Raw genomic sequence first — 21,960 nt, forward strand, 5'->3', positions numbered from 1 at the left:
TAACTTCTGTTCCCTGAAGGAGAGGAGCGAGGTACAACATAAGTATGGGATATCACGCCTCGCGTGTCTGGCTGAAGGAAACCTTTATTCACGCCTTTAAGGCAGATGACGATAGTGATGACACGCGTGCAGCCCCGCCTGCACATATAGCCGCTGTCATCACGGTCGTCCCCTCAGTTCGATAGCAGCTCTTCACCGAGCCAAACTGCTCCAGTGAGGCCTGCCTTGTGTTATTGCCTCGTTCCTCTCCTTCAGGGAACAGAAGTTATAGACATAACTATCTGTTCCCTTTCAGTCGATTCACTCGGTACAACACATACAAGTATGGGACATATATACACGCCCATGAGCAGCCACCAAACCGAATCGGCCACCACTTCCTTAGTGGTGGTGGAGACCCAGCAGAAAAGGACAGTATGAGCCAATCAAGGGCTGTAACGCCCAACCGATAAAAACTGCACAAAAAGTGTGCGGTGATGCCCAACTAGCTGCCGTGACAAATATCAGCTACAGGCACCCCTTTAAAAAGAGCCCATGAGGTTGCCATCCCCCTGGTGGAATGAGCTCTCACCGGGTTAAGGCAAAGCAAGACCTCTGCGCCGTATGCCAGTGAGATAGCTTCTATAATCCAGTGGGACAGCCTCTGTTTGGACAGAGCTCTACCTCTATTTGGATTGGCGAAGCAGACAAACAGCTGGTCACATAAAGCGCACCTTCCTGAGTGCGCTCAATGTAGGTGCGTAGCACACGCACTGGACAAAGAGAATGCATCCTCCTCTGCTCCTCAGATGCAAAAGGAGGGGAGCAAAAAGCTCAGCAACTCAAACTCCATTGAGCTATAAGATGCAGGCATGATCTTGGGAAAATAAGGCAGCATTTGGACGTTAATACGACCTTGTGGCCATCAGGGAGAAAACTGTGTGCAGGCGGGATGCACGGACAGCGCATGAATCACCCACTGCTTTGTTGAAGCCAAAGCGAGAAGTATGCAGTCTTATATGAAAGAAATTTCATATCCACAGACTCGATGGGTTCAAACAGGGGGGTTAAAGGGCCTCCAGCACCAAAGACAAGTCCCAAGCAGGGACACTGGACTTAAGCACGGGTCTCAGCCGGTGAACCCTTTCAGAAAAGAAAACGTATGGCGAGGGGATGTGCACCTGGTGTCACCCCGTCAAAGCCAATATGACAAGCAGATATAGCTGCTAAATAAACCTTAATTGTCGAAATGAAAGGCCCTTTATCCAGCAGCTCCTGCAGGAATGTCAAAACATCCACAATAGAGCACTGAAATGGAGAGTGTGGCGGTCCTGGCACCATTGCTCGAAGGCTGCCATTTGTAAGCGTGACAAGCCTCTAGTAGATGAGGCCCTAGCGCTCTGGATTGTCGCGCATCACACTGGGTGGCAAACCCTAGCAATCAAGCTTAGCCTCTCAGCAGGTAGGCATGAAGGCGCCACAGATCTGGGCGGCGGATGAAACACTTCTCCTCCCGCCTGAGAGAGGAGATCCCTGCTGAGAGGAAGCTGCCAAGGACTCGCTGCTAGCAGGCTGATTATCTCTGCATACCACGACCTTGTGGGCCACACGCAAGGGGCCACTAGAATCAGAGAGAGGAATGCCGACGCACTCTCTCTAGAACTGGAGATATCATTTCCACTGGGGGAAATGCATGCAGGGCACGCCTGGCCATTGGTGCGCTAAAGCGCGTCCAAGCCCAAGGGTGCATCGTGGTCGATTATGGAGAAGAAACAGGGGCAGTGAGTGTTACCCTGGAAGCAAAAAGATCTATTTGCGCCTTGCCAAATAGATCCCAAATCTGAGCCACTAATAAAGGGTGTAACCTCCATTCTCTCACCAGAGGACCCCCCCTGGAGAGAAGGTCCGCCCCAGGTTCAGGTGGCCCGGGACATGGGTGGCTCTCAGAGACAGAAATGAACACTGCACCATAACAGCAGAGAGCGAGACAGCTTCAACCCAGGGGAAGAGAGCGTGTTCCTCCCTGCCTGTTTATGTAAGACACCACTGTTGAATTGTCCGTCCTGACTAAGACATGCTGGGCCTCCAGGACTGGACGGAAATGCTTTAGAGCTAAGAACACTGCTAACAGCTCTAAGTGGTTGATGCAGCTGGCGCTGAGCTGCGGACCAGATCCCCTCACTGATGCACTCCTTGCACAGCGCTTCCCCACCCTCTTAGGGGAAGCATCTGTGACACCACCTTGCGAAAACAACACCCTTCCAACCGAGAGCCCTGATGCAGCAGCCTGGGCTGCCCTCCAAGGCGACGGAGAGCTAGCATGCAAGACGCGGTTACCGCAGCCTCCTCCGGAGGTGACTTGATGCACACAGGCGTGAGAGAGAGTCCAGCGTTGAAACGCCTCATTTTTAACAGTCCAAGTGGCACTACGGCGATCATAGATGCCATCATTGCCCAACAAGCGTGTACATCGCCTGGAAACGCAGTCACGTCCCAGCTGAAACTGAGCGAGGCAGCGATGAAAACGCGGGCCACTCTGTGCTCCGACAAACGTGCTGGCGGCTGGGAAGCGAGCATATTTCCAAACCGAGGAAAGAAATCTGCTGACTCGGGATTAGCGAGCTCTTTTGAAAGTTCACAGAGAACCCCAGTGTCTGAATGTGTGACAGAACCAGTGATAGCTGTGTCTCCGCCTGCTCTCTGGAGCAAGCTACGAGAGCCCAGTCGTCATAGGTAGGCTAAGATGCGGATGCCTCTCTCTGAGAGGCGCTTAGCGCTGCTTCGGCACATTTCGTAAAGGTGCAAGGAGCGAAGCGACAGCCGAACGGCAGCACTAGGTATTCGTGAGGCTACGCCTCGAATGCAAACCTCAGAAACTGCCTGTGTTTGGTGTATAGCCACATGAAAATAAGCATCTGTTAGATCGATTGTCGTAAACCAATCTCCCGGGCCGACTGCATCAAGAGCTGTCTGAGTGTTAGCATCTTGAACCCAGTACCGTACGTGAGATACGTGTTCAAGACTGCGCAGGTCGAGGATGGGGAGATAAACCCTCCCCTCTTTTGAACAACAAAATAGCGGCTGTACCAACCTTTGTCTGTCTCGAGCGGGGACCACTCGATTGCTCTTTTCTGCGATAGCGCCTTTATTTCTCTCTGAGTATCATGGCGCCTCGGTGTTGACAGTCGTGTTTCGACTCCTTGGAACGAGGCGGCTTGACCCGGAACTGCAACCGGTAACCCATGGCAACGTGGTTCGCAGCACCCACGAGAGGGGCGCAAAGCGCGCCACTGAGGGAAGCGAGCAGCCAGCCAGCTGACCTGCAGCACCGTCGGCGGGCGTTGTCGCCCCAGTGTGTCTGCAGGGGACTGCATCACCTGCCTGACCTGGCTCATTCTGCCCGCAGGCTGAGCATTTGTGATTGTTTGAGAATAAACAACACTCTTTATTGATTGTAACAGCGGGGAACATGTACATTCCATACATTTTGTTGAGGCACCTTTTCTGGGGCAACAACAAAGAAAAACAGCGGGAACACTTGATGTGGTCACCTGAACATTTAACACACCTGAACAGGGAGTTAACTGAGGCATTTTGTGTGCAGGGTTTTGTGCTTGGGAGACTGTGTTAGGAAAGTGCAGCGTCTTCTGGGGCTGACAACCTGAACAGAACTTAAGCGGCACCTCTTGAGGCGGCAACAGAGGGTAAAGCAGCGTCTCCTGCTGCTGGACCCTTCTCCACTCGAAACCACAGCTAGGAGGCTGAGGCTTCTTCCTCCTGGGCGTCGGGTCCCATTGGGCCCGAGGGTGGGCCTCTGCTCCAGGCCGACTGGCGTGGAGCTCGGCCGGAGGATGTGCTCTGGCTGGCGGGCGCACCACTTCAGCAGTGGGCGCGGTCTCTTGCCAGTCGGCAGAGGAGCGGGCCTGTGAGAGCTAGCTGCGGGCTTGGGCTTCGCTGACGTCTGGGGATGATGTCGCGCAGAGCTTCCGTCTGCTTCTTCCTCAGATCGAATCTAGCCTGAATGGCTTCAAGTGAATGTCCGAATAACCCAGCCGCAGACACTGGTGCGCCCAGATATACAGCTCTGTCCCTATCCGGGACGTCAGAGAGGGTCAGCCACAGGTGCCTCTGCGCCACTACTGTCAAGCCATCCCTCTGCCCAGGAGAGCGCTGCACAGCGAGATGCACGGAGGATGTAATCTGTGGCGACTCTGACCTCGTTAAGAAGAGGTGCCAGCGGGCTGTCATCAGGAACCAGCGATCTCGAGCTCCGCCAGGCACATTGCCTGGTACGTCTGGAGCATGGTGACCGGAGCTCATGGGCGCGAGCAGTGCCGGCCTGACCCCGATAAATCTTCTCCAGCTGCGAAGCAGAGGAATCTACAGTGCTTGGACGGCAGAGTTGCGGGGGCCGCCGACACAATGGTTATGGGGACGGGCCAGATAAGCAGCCAGAGACGGCTCCATAGGGGTGGGTTAGCTAAGCCAGCCCCTCGGCGCAAATCCAACTCCATGTACTGTCCATAGCCGGGCACAGTGGCGCGGGTAGACAGAGGTTTGTCCCATGATGCTGTTAGCTCGCAGAAAGTCTGGGAACATGGGAAGGCAGTTTTTGGCCGTTCGGGCTCCGGTGGGAGGAAAAAAACCCGCGAACGCGGCGGCTTCTGAGCTGGCGGAGGAGAGGGCCAGTCCACCTGCAGCTTCTCAGCAGCCAGCGAAACAGGGAGAAAAGAGAGGTGTCATCGTGGCCGACCCGGCGCGGCAGCGGCGGCACATTAGCCGACAATGAGCTCTCCTGCTCATCCTCCGACAAACCATGGATGTCCAGGCCGATGTCCAGCACGTCATCGTGTCTTCCTGGGGAGCGCTGGCGGGCTTCAACCCAGGCTGAAACCCGTCAGCGCTCCTGGTTCCGCTTCGTCATCGGCTAACCGTCAACATATTCCATGGTCAGCCCAGCTAATTGCGGGACATCGACTGGAAAATCCTCGTCTTGGACTCGGACGGCCGGGCTCCAGACTCGGGAAAGGAAAGGGTCATGCCGTCTGCGAGCCGAGCGTCCCAGCACTTTTTTCCCTGGCGTCACCCGTCTTTCCAGGGTCGGCGCGGAGCTGGCGCATAAACGCGCACAGGCCGGGCTCCGTCAGCAACGCTCCTAGCGTGGGCGATCCCAGGCAGACAGGGCAGGCATCGTGCTGGTCGCTGTCGTGCAAACAGAAACCACATCCCTGAGGACAGGGGCGGACAGAAGATTTCTGCTTTGCTCGCCCGGTTTGGAGTCCATTCCAAAACATGCAAAGCGGCTGCACAGGAAAAACTTGAAATTGGCGCTCCAGCGGGCAGCCTACACACCAACTGGGCGGTGGAGGCTAACACCAACAGGGGCAGTTAAGCTAAGTTCAAGTCGGCAGACAACGGAGCTAACTAGCAGCAGCTAGCTAGCCCAACTCAGCAGAGAGGTGTTCTCAGCGAGGTGAAGAGCGTAAGAACTGAGGATGACCGTGATGACAGCGGCTATATGTGCAGGCGGGCCGTGCGTGTCATCACGTCATCTGCCTTAAAGGCGTGAATAAAGGTTTCTTCAGCCAGGACACGCGAGGCGTGATATCCCATACTTATGTGTTGTGCCGGGTGAATCGACTGAAAGGTAACCTTGAGTCGTATGTGTGGAGGGACGGTAACTGTGTGTATGTAAGCATTTAAACACTGCAGAGAGTACAATTAACAGTAACAGTATTGTAGAAATTCATTTCACCGAAACAATAACCTGGCGCACAGTGTGACGTCAAAAAAGCGCATACTTTGACGCTGCGTTTTCTCCGTTTTCTTGTCCACACGTAAATGCAAAAAGCGGAGTTTCGAAAAATATCCACCCTGGCAGGCGTTTTAGAAATCTCCGTTTTCAATGACTGAAAACGCCGTTTACGTGTGGGCGAAAGGTGCAAACGCATAGAAAAATCTGCGTTTTCAAAAATACCCGGTGCATGTGGACGTAGCATCAATCTCTCCTTGTTGTATAGCTTAGCTTTTCAAACAGTTTTAACAGTTACTTTAGTCTGACAAAAGCCGAATGACGAATTAGCGCTTTCAGTCAGAGATTGAGCATGCACCGCTTTATTGTATATCCAGACTTGCTTTGGCACAATTTACAGTGCTACTCTGTTTTTGTCAGACTTGAAATAGCCGAAATACCTTCACACACGGAACTTCTGTGGCCCTTCCGTTTGACAATCTCTCCAGCATTGGAACCATCATCTGTTTTTCTTGATAACCTTCGGCTCACGCTCTCGGTTGATTTTTCTAGTCGGCAAACTCATTTCCTTCATTACCTGGGCGGCCCGGCTGCAAAACAAATACACATGTGCGCTTTGGTGCTTGTGCTGTCACGTAACAAGTCATGTGACGTGACGCTGCGGCTGTGATTGGTCTGGCTCTGCGCTACTTAATTTGGATTGGCTGTTCTTTTTTTCTTTTTTTAAGAGGACAAGAGAGATGAGGTCTATCGCAATAGTTTAACTTTTCTATCGAGAAAAAGTTATTTACGCAATACATATCGTTATCGTTTTATCGCCCAGCTCTAGTATTGACATTCCACTTCCTGTAAATCACAGGTCACATCACAGGTGATGCTAAATACTGTAGATTTCTTTAAAGAACCCTATTCATGCATTAGTATATTTTGATGCCCGCAAATATGAATAAGCCATTTATATCTGACTTACAGCAGAACCAAGAAACATTTTAGCTTATATTCCACTTATTGAAGGATTACACTTCAAACTCATTGTGCTATCAGACAGATGCCTAATCAGAGTCTAAGCCTAGATAAATGGGCTCTGCTGGAATTTAAAACTGTGACATTTATAAAAATGTCCTTCTCATATACTCATACTCTTTAGTTTCTCTGGTACAACATACCAAATACCCTGCTACAGCAACATTATGTTTGCCTCATAAGACATCAGCGCTTAAAGAAATCTTTTAAAATAGGCCATGATGACAAAAGTAAAACTAAGTGCTAGCTCTACTCTACTAAATTCTATTAAGGACAAATGAACAACAACTCACACAAGCAATTAAAAAAAATTGTAAATAGTTTTCTACTGCAACTGAAAACATAAGATAAAATGACCAGAGAAACGTCCTCTCAGCACAGTAAGATTCCCAGCCATCATCATACTGCAGAAGCTGTCCTATTGAAAGTACACGGGTTTGAGAAAAAGCAACCCAGTGTCTCTCATCAGCTTAAGTGTGCAGTGGACTGATGTGAATTTTACTCCTCAGTGACTCTCACTACAACTGAAGCAGTTTCAGGGCTCACATACCAGACAAGCTATAGCATGAATAGTATTCAAAGGCGCTGCACCTTTTTCTAGTAGAATTACTGCGCTATATTTTAAATAGTCTTATTACTACTTATTACACTACCTGCAAATGTAAGTGCTTGTCATGTACGCAGTGTGAAATGGTATGGGATATGAAGTTTACTTAAGGCTGCTACTAAGGCAAGTTGATACAGAGTATCGGCTTATTTTCCTCTAATATCCACAAAAAAGAAACACACTTCTGGTTTCACTTATCACCGGGGGAATAAGGTGAGAGTAGTTCAGTCCAACGCGTGTCCAGAAGTTTGTGTGTCAATGAGCTGACCCATGTGTTCAAGAAGGAGGAGAAACTGCTTGGCTGTCTTAGGTGATTTTCTGTGTTTTAATGTATGCAGAATCCTTCTGCTCATGTTCTCTTACGCTGCTTTTGTATGATCTATTTTTACTCCCTTGTATTCATGTGAGACGCACAAAAGGTCAGAGTGAGGTGAAGGAGGGTGAACACTTTTTCCAAAAAGAAGAGAAATTTTCAACAGCCTGTGCAGACAACTGTCTAGACAGCATACAATCAGCTATTTAATTTATTATTTTTTTTATATTAGCGAGCTTGGAAAGAAATAAGAAATAGCTAAGAAATAGGAACATAAAAATGTATTCCTCATTTTGAGTTTGACATTTTTTTTCACCTGTAAAGAAAAGGCTTTACAGGTGCCTTATTTATAGGGAAAATAGCTGATTGCTTGCAGTGAACAAGCTGCAGACAAAAAAACTGCATATATTACAAGTAAGAATAATCTGTTTACCTTGCTTTCTTCTTTCTCTTTCATTTCCTCATGTTTTTTTCTCTTTCTCTCTCTAAATAACAGCCTAATTTCTGTGTTACTAATTATTTAACCCAGCAGTACTGCTGCTGCATTGTGCATTGCAGGGGAGTGAATGAGGTGAAGCAAAGACAAGGACGGATAAATAATGAATGTGACATAACTCCTACTGGATCTGGACATGCTTCCCTCAACCCTCAGAGCTGTCTGTGCAACTGCGTTAATGATCTAAATGACACAGACTTAAATAAAGATAAGAGACACTGTCACTGAGATAAAAGTGGAGGAGAGCAAAATAAAAAAAAGAGGATTTAAATGAATGCACTCCTGTCAGATAACTGGAGAAATACCACTTTTTAATGTAGAGATGATTGACAATGAGCATGAATAACAAGGTCAGCAAGCCTTATTCTCTTCAAAACACAGGCCCACAAAAACAGTATATTATGCAATATATATCCTGTTAGCACTGTAGACTCATCCATAAGTTGAGGTGCAGTGGATATTGTTTGCTATTGTGATCATATCTTAAGCTTAACTTATAACTGATGGTACTGAATGAAAAATGACTTTTGTGCAGGAATGAAACATAGTCCAGTATTTTTCAATTTTTTATTCTTGTTTTGATTTTTACTGGTTTGCTGAATCAAGAAAGTTTATTTGTTAAAAAATGCATTGGGAATGATCTTTTAATAAATCCAGCAAAGCAAGCACTAAGTTTGAACAAGTCTACAGGGGATAACCTTCATGTCACTCCTCATGCAACTATGCCACCGTTAGTTCAAGACTGGGTTTGTAATTAAAATTTAATTTTCCATTACCACTTTGGCTTCCAACAATTATAAAAACAAGATAACTGAGATTAAACGATTATTGTGCCACATCCCATAATGCAGTAATGCCCCAGTTTTCTCTGCATTGTGAATCCATTGTTTGAATATTCACCCACTGAAAAGGGAAAGGTGAGCTTGGGCTTTGACCATCTTAAGGTAGGTCAGATTTACTCTACTGATGATGTGTTTTGGAGTAGTAAAACGCTCAGTACGAGAGGAACCGCTGGTTCAGACATTTAGTGGATGTGCTTGGATGAGAAGCCAATGGCGCGAAGCTACCATCTGTGGAATTATGACTCAATGCCTGTAAGTCATAATCCTGACTAGATGTGACGATATCATAGTGCCATGAAAAGTTGGTGCAGAGAGCTGTTCACGACACAGCTGGGGCATCGCGCTGGATGATGGTCAGCTCTCTGCTGTCTTGCGTCACCTGTTTGTGGAGAATCTGGTGTTAAATCACCTGCAGATGACACAATTATTACTATTCATATATTATTGTGTATTTTAGTTAGAAGATTAAAATAGCTTTAGCTGGCCTTTGAATTTTGTGTATAAGAATTCATTTATAAGGTTTGTTTAGTTAACAAAAAAGCCTCTTCTCTCTCTAATATAATAAGCTAAATACAGTTGAAATTAATTACAGACTTATAAAGCGTTAAGCAAAAGAGTTAAGCAAAAGGCGCATGTAGTGATTTCAAAGAGTCCTTTATACATTGTAGCTGCAAAACGTTCTTTATCCTGAAAATTCAAGGATTTTGTTGCTATTCACAAACTATTCACCCTGTGTAACTGGAGCATGCATTTGTCACTTCAGTAGCCAAGCTGGTGTCAGTCACTATCTGATTACATGATGCATGTTGGATTTTTCTCAGTACAAGATGTACAGCAGTTCTGTGGTATAATGGGAATTTAATAGCTGTGATAGACTGCATGCAATTAGAGAGGGTGTGAAAAGCCCAGGATGGGATAGTAGTCTAGCCCACTGTATAAATTTTGCATGAAATTATGGAGTGGGAGCAATCTTGTCATGTGTAACTCCCCTGAAGTCCAGATTGTGTGGTGTGAAACATCCCTGTGATCACGTGATAAGAAAATAAATGCACACTCTATTCAGTGAGATTTTCACAGTGATTTTGATTGACAGCTGTTGTGTTCTACAGGGTGCTTCTGGTTGTATGTGATAAACAGAGGTACATCCTCCCACCAACTGATTTGTTTCCTCTCTGTTTGTAGGCGCAGCTTTAATGAAGAAGCAGACCTGCTAACATTCTTGCAGAAGGGACCTCTTCAACAAGTATGGGGTCACCATGGAAACCATTTCTCCTCCTGTCTGTCATCAGTGGCCTTTCAGGTAAGAAATTCCACAGCTAGTGTTCAGAGACTATTAAGAAAAGATGTACAGAATAATTTAAAGTATTAATATTACAACAAGAAAATTATACAGTAATGTCTAAAATGATAACTTGCCGGGGATAAATGTGCCACATGTAGGAGAATTTATTTATTCATTCATTTATTGGTGTCAAATATCGGGGATATTTTTTTCACTTTCACATCTTTAAAAAGATACGTTTTGTATTTAAATCCAAGAATTTATGTGCCAGGTCCTTCTTGGTTTCTGAAGGAGATAAAATTGGGAACATCTTTGCACACCTTCTGTGGTTGCTGTATAACGTAATTACTCATTACCAAGTTTTATTTTATACATACCTTTCTACCTAATTAAGAAAGAAAGAATAAAAGTCAATTTAGGTAACATGAATGTATGTCCAAGTACCTTTAAAGTATCAGGCATGCTTAACTGGCTCAGTAGTAATTAGTTTCAACATACCAGTGCTCCGCTTTATCTGTCTGGTATCCATTATCTTCCCGTGCTACATCTTCACTAGTGTGTTTAGCAGTGAGCGCAAAATTTCAAGTTACGGATCAAGTGACTCCCTCGGTCAGTCTAGAACATGGATTTGCCGGTCTAATGGATTCTGCCCTTTTAACAGTTCTTTCAACCCACCAGAGAAGGGTTTGTGCACTCTGGACCTTTCTCTGAGCTTCATTTATGGAAGTCAGAGAAGCTGCACTGACCTCACTGGTCTGCCTGTTAAACCATAATAATAAATGGAAACAACTGTTTCTTGAGTTTTAAACATTGTCTCTTGGGGCTGTTTGCTTCTGAATAAACTGTGGGTATTTCTTGAAAGAGAAGATGTATTTTTTAAAGTTAGGTATACTGCTGTAGAGCAGTATTGTACATTACAACTTTACAAAGGAACAAAGCAACATATAATTTATTTTTAGCTGCAAAGAAAATTATTTAACTTGTATAGAAGTGACATGATGTAACAAAGAAAAAAACCACAAATCTTTCTTTTCACTTTTTCTTTTCTTATTTTATGGTTCTAATAAAAATAGCTCATCCTGTATAAAACAACCATTGTTGTTCAGGCAACTATTCCTGATTCAGTATTGTGTATTGTTAGCCCACATTTGCCACAGGCAGAATTTAGGGTGGGCCACTCAGGTATATTAATGGTCAATTTGGTGACAAATTCAAAAAAATGTCTAGCTCCAACCCACTTCCTCTCATTTTCCCACCAACGGGCTGGCTGGACAAGTTGCCTCTGTGATGGTCCTTGATATCACTCAGCTCCCTCTCCAGAGAGCCTTTAATCTTGTGGTCAGACAGACTGTCTTGGACTGATTATATTTCTTAGTTAATGATTTTTCACAGGGTACTTGGCAATTTAAGTATTTGCATAGGAGCACTAAATATAATTCTGTGGGGAAAAAAACCTGCTTGAATTATTATTCAATAAAAAAATGTAACATTAAAATTAATTTCTTGGGACTGTCACATAGGAAATTTCTTTTATACCTTTGATTGTCGCCCACTTTTTTGCATTCATTAGATTGTGAATATATAAGATAACATAAGACTTTTTTGATCCCACGACAGGGAAATGTTTGTGTTACCTCAGCTCAGGTACAGATATCAGAAGGAAAAATACAAAATAAGTACAAACAAATAAAAAATAAGTAAGATAATACACTATATACAACGGTAGCATACACAGTATGTGATTATGGATATGGTTGTGGAAATATGCAAGACATAAACTATATAGCTTAACATAACTATTCTAACACTACTATTCCTATGTATAGACATGTGTAGACACACATGTGCACACTAAATATACATATGTATACATATACATACATATATTTTATTTTATATATTGACATAAATTTATTACACCTGATTTTTTGTAGACAGTACAGTTTGTACCACAGAATGCCAATTATCCACAGTGCTGCATAAAGATTACCGAAAACCAGACCTTTACCACAATTTGAAAATGTTAACATCCCAGCAACTACTATTTACTGTTCAAGAAAGCCAAAGTGTGCGCTCCCAAACTTCTGCTACTGGTATTAGCAGGGAAGCTGCCTAACAAGCCTCCAGTGGTAATGTGAGCTTGAACTCCATCAGCTGACAGGCCTGAGCTTGTATTTTCAAAAGCACCATAAGGTTTGATGTAGTCTAATCATAAGCATTTTGAACTGCTGTCTGTAAACTGTAATCATTGCTTCCCCAGGGATTTTGTAAAAGCAATGCATGGAGTGCGTGGGGACGTGTGAAGGAGATGGTAAAGCTGCTGACTGCTATCCGCTGACAATTGTGATTTAGTTTTTAATCAAGCTGTTTTTCATCATAAAGTGTCCAATTTTCAACTTTTAAATGCAATACTTTTACAATACTTTTGAATCCCATTTAAAACCTTTGAACTCAGTTGTCTCAGTAGAGCTTTATGATACACAAATAGAAACATAAATATAAAAGGAGACTGTGGAACAGTCATATTTGGTAGCATTTGACAGCTGACCATCACTGACAGTGCTGACCATTGTCCATCACAAAGTGTGAAGGAGGATAATTATAGTCAGTTCCTGAATTAATTCAAGACACCTTTATTAATCTTAATTTTCTGTACAGCTTTTTAATGTGCCCTAAATGCATAAAGAAATGTAAGAGTTTATTCTCCCTTTAAAAAAAAGGGGAAAAAAAAGAAGTATTTTAAATTCACAAGAAACTGCAGAATTACTGCAAAGTGCAGTGACTATTGAAAGCTTTTCAGCCCAACATGAGCACTTAAGAAATCTCTCAGAAATGGCTTGTGCGTCTCTTTGTGGGTGTCTCTTTGCTTTATGTGCGATAACAGAAAAGGCCACGGCTGCTATAGAAGATGTTGATTTTTCAAACATGAATAGAGAAATAGGAAAACTGGTGGAGAGTCAACAGACTCTGGTTCACTAAGGTCTGCTATGGGACTTAACAATGAACAACATCTTACAGTAGTAGTAGTAGTACATTTGGCACAAAATCCCAATGAAAACAATACTACATGGTATTGGTGTATGCATGAAGTTGGTAAGAAGATATCAATACTAACAGAAATTCCACTATTAAGTAACTGTGACTTGGACTTTTTAAAATTAGCTGACAGAAAGCTGCTGTGGAACAGCGGAGAGTTTTCAGTAACTCTTTTTCTGTTTGTCAAGACTTCAACTAGTTTATCAAGTTTATGAACAGGGACTTAGCGGCTTGTGTAGTTAATTTGTTTCAGTTGAGCCAATTCTGTCCATTGATTTTTGATCTCAGGATTTAGTTTCCTGGTTCCTTGGATGTGTACAGTTGACAGAATTTGCTCTGCTTGCTCATTATGGGTGTCTCATCTCAGTACTACTACAATGACTTCTGTTGTCTTCCTGCATAGTAAACTAGCTTCCTTTCAGAAAAAAAGAATGCAAGGTTGTTTCTTCTTCTGGATTATAGGTGAACATATGTTCACATATACTGTTAGGTACAACAAACTCAAGTATTTAAATGCTGTATATTTTATTTTTATTTTTTGCACTACACATATAGTGACATAGAAAGAAGGAAATACAAAGAATGTCATCAATTCTCCTACACTGATGACTGCAGTATTCACTGAACATATCTATGCAATTCAGCTGAAAATTGGATACAGGAAATGCAGTCTGTGTTTCTTTCTTGTGTGATTTAGTTGAATGACAATGCCAGGAGCTTTATCACAGTGTAAACAAAAGTATTTCATGATTGCATAAAAAAAATCGAAAAATAAGACACCTACTGTTATGTACATGCATATTTTTCATTTTCTTTAACCTTTATTTAACCAGCATGATATGACTTTAGATCAAATTGTCTTTTGCAAGTGTGTACAGGCTATAATAGACAGCAATACTATCAACAGAGTAGTAGTGCACGCACACACACACACACACACACACACACACACACACACACACACACAAATAAAAACATCTCAATTACACAAAACACATATGCCAATAGAGAAAAATACAAAAACAACCAAAATGTATGAATTATAGCATCTGTGAAGCATAAAACAGTAAACGCATTGTCTTGAGCCAAAATATGGGGGTAGTAATATTGAGGCAAGACATTGTTTTGCAACCTGAAGTAACATCCTAAAATCACAGAATACGCTTTTCCAAATATTTGGGGCAGATATTGTTGCTTGACAATGACAAGTTTTTTAATTTGTTTGCCTTCATTCTTCTGCAGCCAAACTTTTCAAGGGACTTCTTTTCATCATCCATCCATACGCTAACACTAATTTTTGTCTTAAAGGTAACTGAAATGAATAGAGTCAAATTGTTGCAAATTTGTTGCAAATTGTTGTTACCTGAAAACTGTGATACAACAAATAGTTTGGGTCATAATGACGTCAAAGTTGAATCTTACATATGTGGACTCTGAGGAGGAGCTGTTCAATTTATACAACACGTATTTGACTAATGTTGCAATAATTATATGTATGTAGAGAGAGTTGTAGTTCTCCACTTCAGTCAGAACAGCACTGCGAACTGAGTGTGCTTTTAGTACTCACAACTATCAGAGATGTGTCACATTTTAGTAAGAGTGCCACACTTCAAACTGGTTTTCAATATTATCAGCAGTAGGAGCCATGAGCAGCTGTTCCCACGGGTGTGATGCTGTCTTTGTCTATTATAATACTTTTGACACAATGGTTTGTATAATGGATTTTTGACCCACTGTTCTCCATGAGAACAGAAAATACTCAGTTTGAAGACAGTAGTTGCTCCATTCTATTTTACTTTCCCCTGTGCCTCTCTTCGTTGTCCAGTCCTTTTATTCTGTAGATATTTAAATCACATAGAAGGGAGAGGGCACTAACAAAGTGGGTTGGGCAGGCATAATGTCTGGGGCCATTTTCTTTTTCTTTTTTTTCCACCTCAGTCCACCAGTGATTGAAATATAATATTTCTTGGAGTGTTAAGTGTGGAATGGTAATTCAGCTTTTCCTTGGTTAACTCAGAGGTATCTCAATATTAAAAGTGGGTTGCAGGGAATATAGATGTGTAGTGCCGTATAAGTGATGCATGAAGTAATTTTCACCAAGGGCAAAAGAGTCAAATGACAGAAATATGGCTGTGTGTGGGGAAACGAATGAGTATTTGCATGCAGTACATAGAGCCGGACCATGCAATGAATATATATTGCTGTAATTGTATACCTTGAAAAATAAACTTTAAGATATGAAGTTGTTATAAAAAGTGACACCCCCATTCCATAACTGCATCTCCCACTAGCCTAGCATTCCAATAATCCAAAAGTCATGGTCTGTTAGTCAGTGTAAGGGAAAAGCCGTCATCAGTAATCACAAACCTGTGCTAACCTTGTACATTTAAACTGTGCTGAATACAAGGAATGTGGATGTCATGGTCCTGTGTTTTCTGACACAGTGTTTTTAGTTTTGTGAAATGTATACTTCTTGGAGTTTTTAGGTTATCTTTTGGTCTTTAGTCTTTAATTCTTGCTACTTTGTATTCTGGGTTTGTTTAAATTTTCAGCATTCTTTTCTGAATCTTATTCAAACATACAAGTAACAAATGTTAAGGAGGAAGCATCTTGTTATAATACTATATGTATCTTTATTTGTCATTAGATATAGTATCCCTATCTAATGCACAGTACAACCATATACACATTTAACACTCTGATTCATCCACGTTTCAACTCGGATGCCTTTTGTTACTTTCCCACATCCCCTGGACCTATGGGACTGTAACATCAAGTATATTTATTAAATTGAATTTTTTGTGCATCTTTTCAAATCCTTTTCCATACTATTCCACAAATTCCTTATCATTATTTATAATATATTTTCAAAAGTTAGCTCCCCCCCTCAGCTCATAACCCCCATCTCTGTCTGTAAACTTTTTAAAATTGGTTTTCTGGTAACAGACCTTTTCGTGCTCTGTACATTATTTGATCAGTTCAAAATTTTTCAAGATTAATTAATTTCAACATGTTGGACTTCACCATAACACCTTGAACATGTTGTTTTTAACTTACTTGTGTTTCCTATTTGTTACTTCCTCTTTTATTTTCATTATCTCTTGTGCTTTGTATTTCATTTCATTTCCACCTGTGCCTCATTACACCAGCTGTGTTCACTTCCCCTAATTGCACTCTTGTGTATACATATATATATATATATATATAGTGGTGTCTTTTCCTCAGCTTGTGTCATCCCTGCCTGAATTGTCGAGTCCTATATGAACCTTGCTATTTGGATTTTGGGATTTTCCATCAGTTTGAATAAAAGTGTTTCCAGTTTGTTCGATTGTCTACAGAGTCTGCATTTTGGGTTCTGCAAATGCATGGCAGTGGAGTCTATTTTTGGTCCAACCATCAGGATAAAGAAAACGTATAACCTCTGACTTTTTTTGTCGGATTATGATGCATCTTCAACATGAATTTTATGTTAAGAAGAAAAAGGAACAAGTACAAGCAGCATACTGAATTTACTCCCACACTTTTCATCAGGAGGTATGACACATTAATACCATAAATCATACAGTGCCATTGCAGTTTCATTGTTACTGTGGCAAGGTTGAAGCAACTCATACAATCCCCATCGTACGCCGAGGATCATGAAAAAAGACTGGGTTTTAGTAAGTAGTCCACTGTGATATGAGGTGAAGTGAGGTTGCATATGATGTATGGATTGTTCTATCTGTAATGATATTCCACTGAATAAATGGTCTCAAGCATAATCAGCTTCAGTCAATATAATCTTCCTGTGAAGGTCTTCATTAATCTTACAGGCTATGGCTAATCATGTCCATCTACTTGAGCACCCACGAATGTCTCACCTACTTACTGTGTGTTATTCTAATTAATTTTTCACGCCATTGTCCAGAGGCTGCCGACAAAGCCCCACAAGAGTCGCATATTGTGCCCTGCAGAGTGTCAGCCCAACGGCCTAATACAAGTGGATAGGTTTTCGGTGTTTCCCCAGTGTTTGCTTCTCCAGGTCTCACCTCTGTTAACTCGAAATGTGTCATCCTCCTTTAGCCTCACCTTCACCTCTGTTGTTGTTTTGTTTGCATGTTAAGTCCCTTGTCTCAAATCCATGTACGTGTCCTTTGTAGGCACACCGCATAATAATTTAGAGTAGCTTATTACAGAAAGGTGATCTCCATTAAAGTAAACATACAGTCTAATAGTTTAAAACACACGTCATAATAAAGACAAGGTAACAGGAATGTTTGACTTTTTGTTCTTTGTTCAAGTATAGAATGGCTGTTGCCTCCTTTGTTGATGTTATCATGAAGGTGGTGTTAAGACCTGAAACGATCACCGATGGCATTGCTCTGGAGCTCCCTGAAATACAGCAGGTGCAGGCCTTTCAGCAACAATGACTGTGACTGATTTTGCACCCACTGAAAGATAGGGATCAGCAGGATCTGCAAGGGTCATTGCTTTTATCAGATGAAGGTGACAGCTGACAAGTGCAAGTGCCCGTTGGCTTCAGCAGTCAAACAAATAAAAAAAGTTATTTGTCTGACTGCTGTGTTTGTCAGGATTTAGGAATGCTTTTTTCCTGAGGAAGACAGTGATACGTTTTATAACCTCCACCAAACATTGTGTCAATTAAAGCATGCATGCAATTTGTACAACATCCCTTTAACGTTGATTTAATCCATGACATGAGGGTAAGTTAAATTCAGATTTTCAGTTTTGATTCATATAGCAATTTACAACAACAGCTGTCTGAAGGCACTTTATTATGTTTATTATAATCATAACTTTTTGTTTGCCTGCTTGTCTGGTACCTATGATGCCAGTGTATAATTTTGCATAGTTTTTCCAAACAAGCCAGGGAGCATACATGTCTCTGTTAAAATCAAATATGTATAGTTTTATTTTAGTAGCAGCATCAAGATATCTGGTGATAGGCTCTGTCTTTCTCTGGTTAAAAATTCCTTGGTGGTGCCAGAGGTCAGACAAAAATGGTTGCACTGCTTCAAGCTGACAGGAAGGCAACAGTAACTCAAATAACAACTTGTTGTCCAAGATATGCAGAAGATCATTTTTGAATGCACAACACATCCTACCTTGAAGCAATGACTGTAGAGCAGATGAGCTATAGGAGGAGAAGACTGCACTGGGTGCCACTCAGCCAAGAACAGAAAACTGAGGCTACAGTTCATAAGGAACCACCAAAATGTGACAATTCAAGATTGATAAAATGTTTCCCGGTCTGATGAGTCTCAATTTCTGCTGCAGTATTTGGGTGGTAGGGTCACAATGTGGCATAAACAACATGAAAACATGGATCCATTCTGCCGTGTGTCAACACTTCAGGCTGGTGATGGTGCTGTAGTGAGTATATTTTCTTGGTATACTTTAGGCCCCTTAGTACAAATTGAGCATCATTTATATCCCACAGCCTGCCTGAGTGTTGTTGCTGACCATGTGCATCCCTTTATAACTACAATGTACTGATGCTCTGATGGCTGTTTCCTGAAGGATAAAGCATCATGCCCCAAAGCTCAAGTAATCTGAGAATGACAATATATATAATAGAACCTTGTTAGATGTGGTTGAATGGGAGTTTCACACCATAGAAGTGCAGCAAACAAATCTGCATGAACTGCATTATGCTATCATGTTGATATGGACTAAAATCTCATAGGAATGTTTCAGCACCTTTTATATATAATATAATACCTAAAGAGTGTATATCTTTTTTCTAAAGTCAGTGGAAACAATAAATAATATTTGGATGGCTGTTACAATATAAATTCATTGAAATGACAGTAGCTTAATCACCACTGTTATTATGTACTTTACAGGCACTGCAGCTTTACTATTGCATTAAGTGGTAAAGCTGTGTTAGTAATTCACAGTATTTTATTGTACGGTCTTGAACCCCTGGCATAATGAGCAACGACTATGTACTAAGCTCAGGTGTCTCTGCATCACTCATCCATAATGAGTGAAACTAAGCTGTTCATGTGTGACTTAGAACTAGTTTACTGATATGAAGGAGAAAAGGCTTCATCACTGCTTCTTAGGGCCTCTAAACACCGGATGTGTAAAATCCATTCCAATATTTCATGAGTTGAAAATATTTTTCTTACTCATCTACTAATGCAACCGTTCACACTGACCATATAATTTAACTGGACAAATTTGCAACATTTATTTTTTTTATTTTTTTAAATCAAGTTCAATTTTTCAGATTTTTTAGATTTTTTTGGGATCTGACTAAACAGATTGGACAAATCAGATCACTGAATTTCTGTAGATGTGTAGTGAATACACAATGAGATGGAAATAGTAAAATATTAGTCTTTCCCTTCAGACACACAGCTAGATGCTGATCCGGGTCAATCAGCTTTCTGAAATGATTTCTCTGCCTTTTCAGATGTGATCTCAGCCCTGCCAACAAGACCTCAAACTGCCCTACTTACATCCATAACTGGACTGGCCATCGGGCATACCAGGCATTTACCCGGTGGGCCGATGGGTTTTTTTTCTTTCTTTTTTTTTTTTTTTTGTTTCATAACGGTATAAACACTGAAAGGTGGTGGATTGGCCAGATGCTGGGAGATGTGTAAAAATAACTCAATTGTTTGGTGGTGGCTATTGCGGAGCTTTCACAACTTGAGTAACATTAGCAAGTGGTGAAGGCCAGCAGATGCAACACGCTGGCAGGTGGATGACAGAAAGGTGAGGCAGGAGGAGGAGAGACCGAGGCGGCCGCGGTGTCGGGTCCAGTGTCAGGGAACTGAACTTCAGGTGAGAACATGACTTGCAGTCTATCTGGGTCAGATATAAACCAAGTTTATGTGAAGTTTATTTTCGTTGTGCTGACTTTTTACAGTCAGTTACAATAACTCGTACTGCGTACTAGCTAGCATGACGGAGTTTATATACAGCTGGCAGGTGCTATGATGTTACTGATGTTGAACTTTATTTTATTAAGGTTTATTAAGATTAATTAGTTTCAGCTGCCTCTTCTTCTCTCATTCTCTCCCCCTCTCTCCCCTGTTGTTATTTCAATCATGAAACTGATCAATGATCAGCTGATCGGCTTTTCTCTCTTGTTTGTTTATCGCCCACTTTGCGCCAGAAAGAAGAAAGCAGCGGAGGTTAAACAACAGCAGCACGTTTAAGCTTGATCAGCTGTTGTTAGAATTTATTTAATATTAATTTCTAGTATCAGCTGATGTTTGCTGGAGCCACGGCTGTAAAGCTGCTGGTCATGATATCTGTTTGGTTATCTGGTGAGAGGGAAACATGAAGATGAAACCAGGAGATGTCCTTACTGAATCATCAGAGCTGAACAGGTGATGGAGAAACAGGTTTTTTTCATTTTTTCATTAATTTTTTTCATAATGCATTTTTTTGATGACTAATTCGTCACAAAAATGCAACGCGTTCAGTGTCTACATACCTTACACGACAAATTCAGGTTTGGAAATTCTTTTTTTTTTTTCACAGTGCATTCAGTGTGTAACAGTCTCATGCTTGATTTAGTCTTCTGCAGGAAATATGTACATCCAAACTCAGGTTACCTAAATCATAAAACTGCTTTTATCCCTACACTGCAACCTTCCATGACATTCAAAGTCATTGTGGTATGCCTCAACCAAACTGGTAGTACATACAGACATTTCTCGGGAGATGCACTCCAAGTTACACAGAAGGTTGTGGCATTGGGTTAAAGTCAGGTTCCCGTTATGGTGAAAGTTACGATGTAGATCTGACGCAGAAGTATAATTCACGTGTTAAGTCTATACATGTATTGTAAAAGCTATTAAAACAATTAATAATACAATTAAACCTATAAATACAATGAAAAGTATTACATTGTTTCACAAAGGACAAGACAAGATAGGATATAAAAAATGCTTTATTTATTCCAACGGTTAGGAAATTACTGTGTTACAGTTATTTAGCTACACAGTAGCTTATGACGTCGATTTAACATAAGTCGCACACAGGATACCACAAATTCACAAAGCCACCAATGCAAAAGTTTTTCAGAAAATTCTTCAAAAAAAATACATAACCAGTTTCTCTAGCTTGTCTCAACCTGAATGTCAGGAATTATGACTGTCTTACTGGTTTATTGCTTTAGGGACACCTAGGTACATCAGGTATAATACAATGTAAAAAAAATGAAAGCTACTTAGACCTTAATATTTAAAAAAAACAAAAAAACCCCACTAGATTATCATATCTGAGTGTTTCAGAATTGTGACAGTCCTACAAAAGTTACAATATGTTATATATTAAATGAAACCATAATGTTGCTCAAGCACACGAGTATTCTAAAGTCCCATGCTTCCTATAAGTATGACTCATTTTGTACTGTGAAAAACACTTCTGGGCTATTTTTTTATGGTTCCGTCCCAGTCTGAATTAGCATCAAAGGCTTGTGTTAATACTGTTGGGATAAGCTTTTATTTGATTCACTGGTCCTTTGGTAAAAATTACCCCTCATAGTTTTGTACTTCTTAGGACTGGAAATCTCTCAGGTATCCTAATGATTTGATTCTGATTTTAGGTGCTATGGTTTGGTTACAAAATGATACATCCGTTTCTATATATGCACATTCATAGTGTTG

At 41.7% G+C, this 21,960-nt stretch overlaps 1 protein-coding gene across 1 annotated transcript in view; it reads left to right on the forward strand.

Annotated features, from left to right (window-relative positions):
* Nucleotides 1-21,960, forward strand: part of cntn5 (contactin 5) — a 105,624-nt gene that overhangs the window by 20,625 nt on the left and 63,039 nt on the right. Inside the window, exon 3 of the mRNA XM_039622456.1 lies at nt 10,195-10,312. Coding sequence (XP_039478390.1) covers nt 10,258-10,312 — 55 coding nt within the window. The 5' untranslated portion in view covers nt 10,195-10,257. The remainder of the gene's footprint in view (nt 1-10,194; nt 10,313-21,960) is intronic.

Source organism: Oreochromis aureus, linkage group 14 (genome assembly GCF_013358895.1).
Source record: "Oreochromis aureus strain Israel breed Guangdong linkage group 14, ZZ_aureus, whole genome shotgun sequence".
NCBI lineage: Eukaryota > Metazoa > Chordata > Actinopteri > Cichliformes > Cichlidae > Oreochromis > Oreochromis aureus.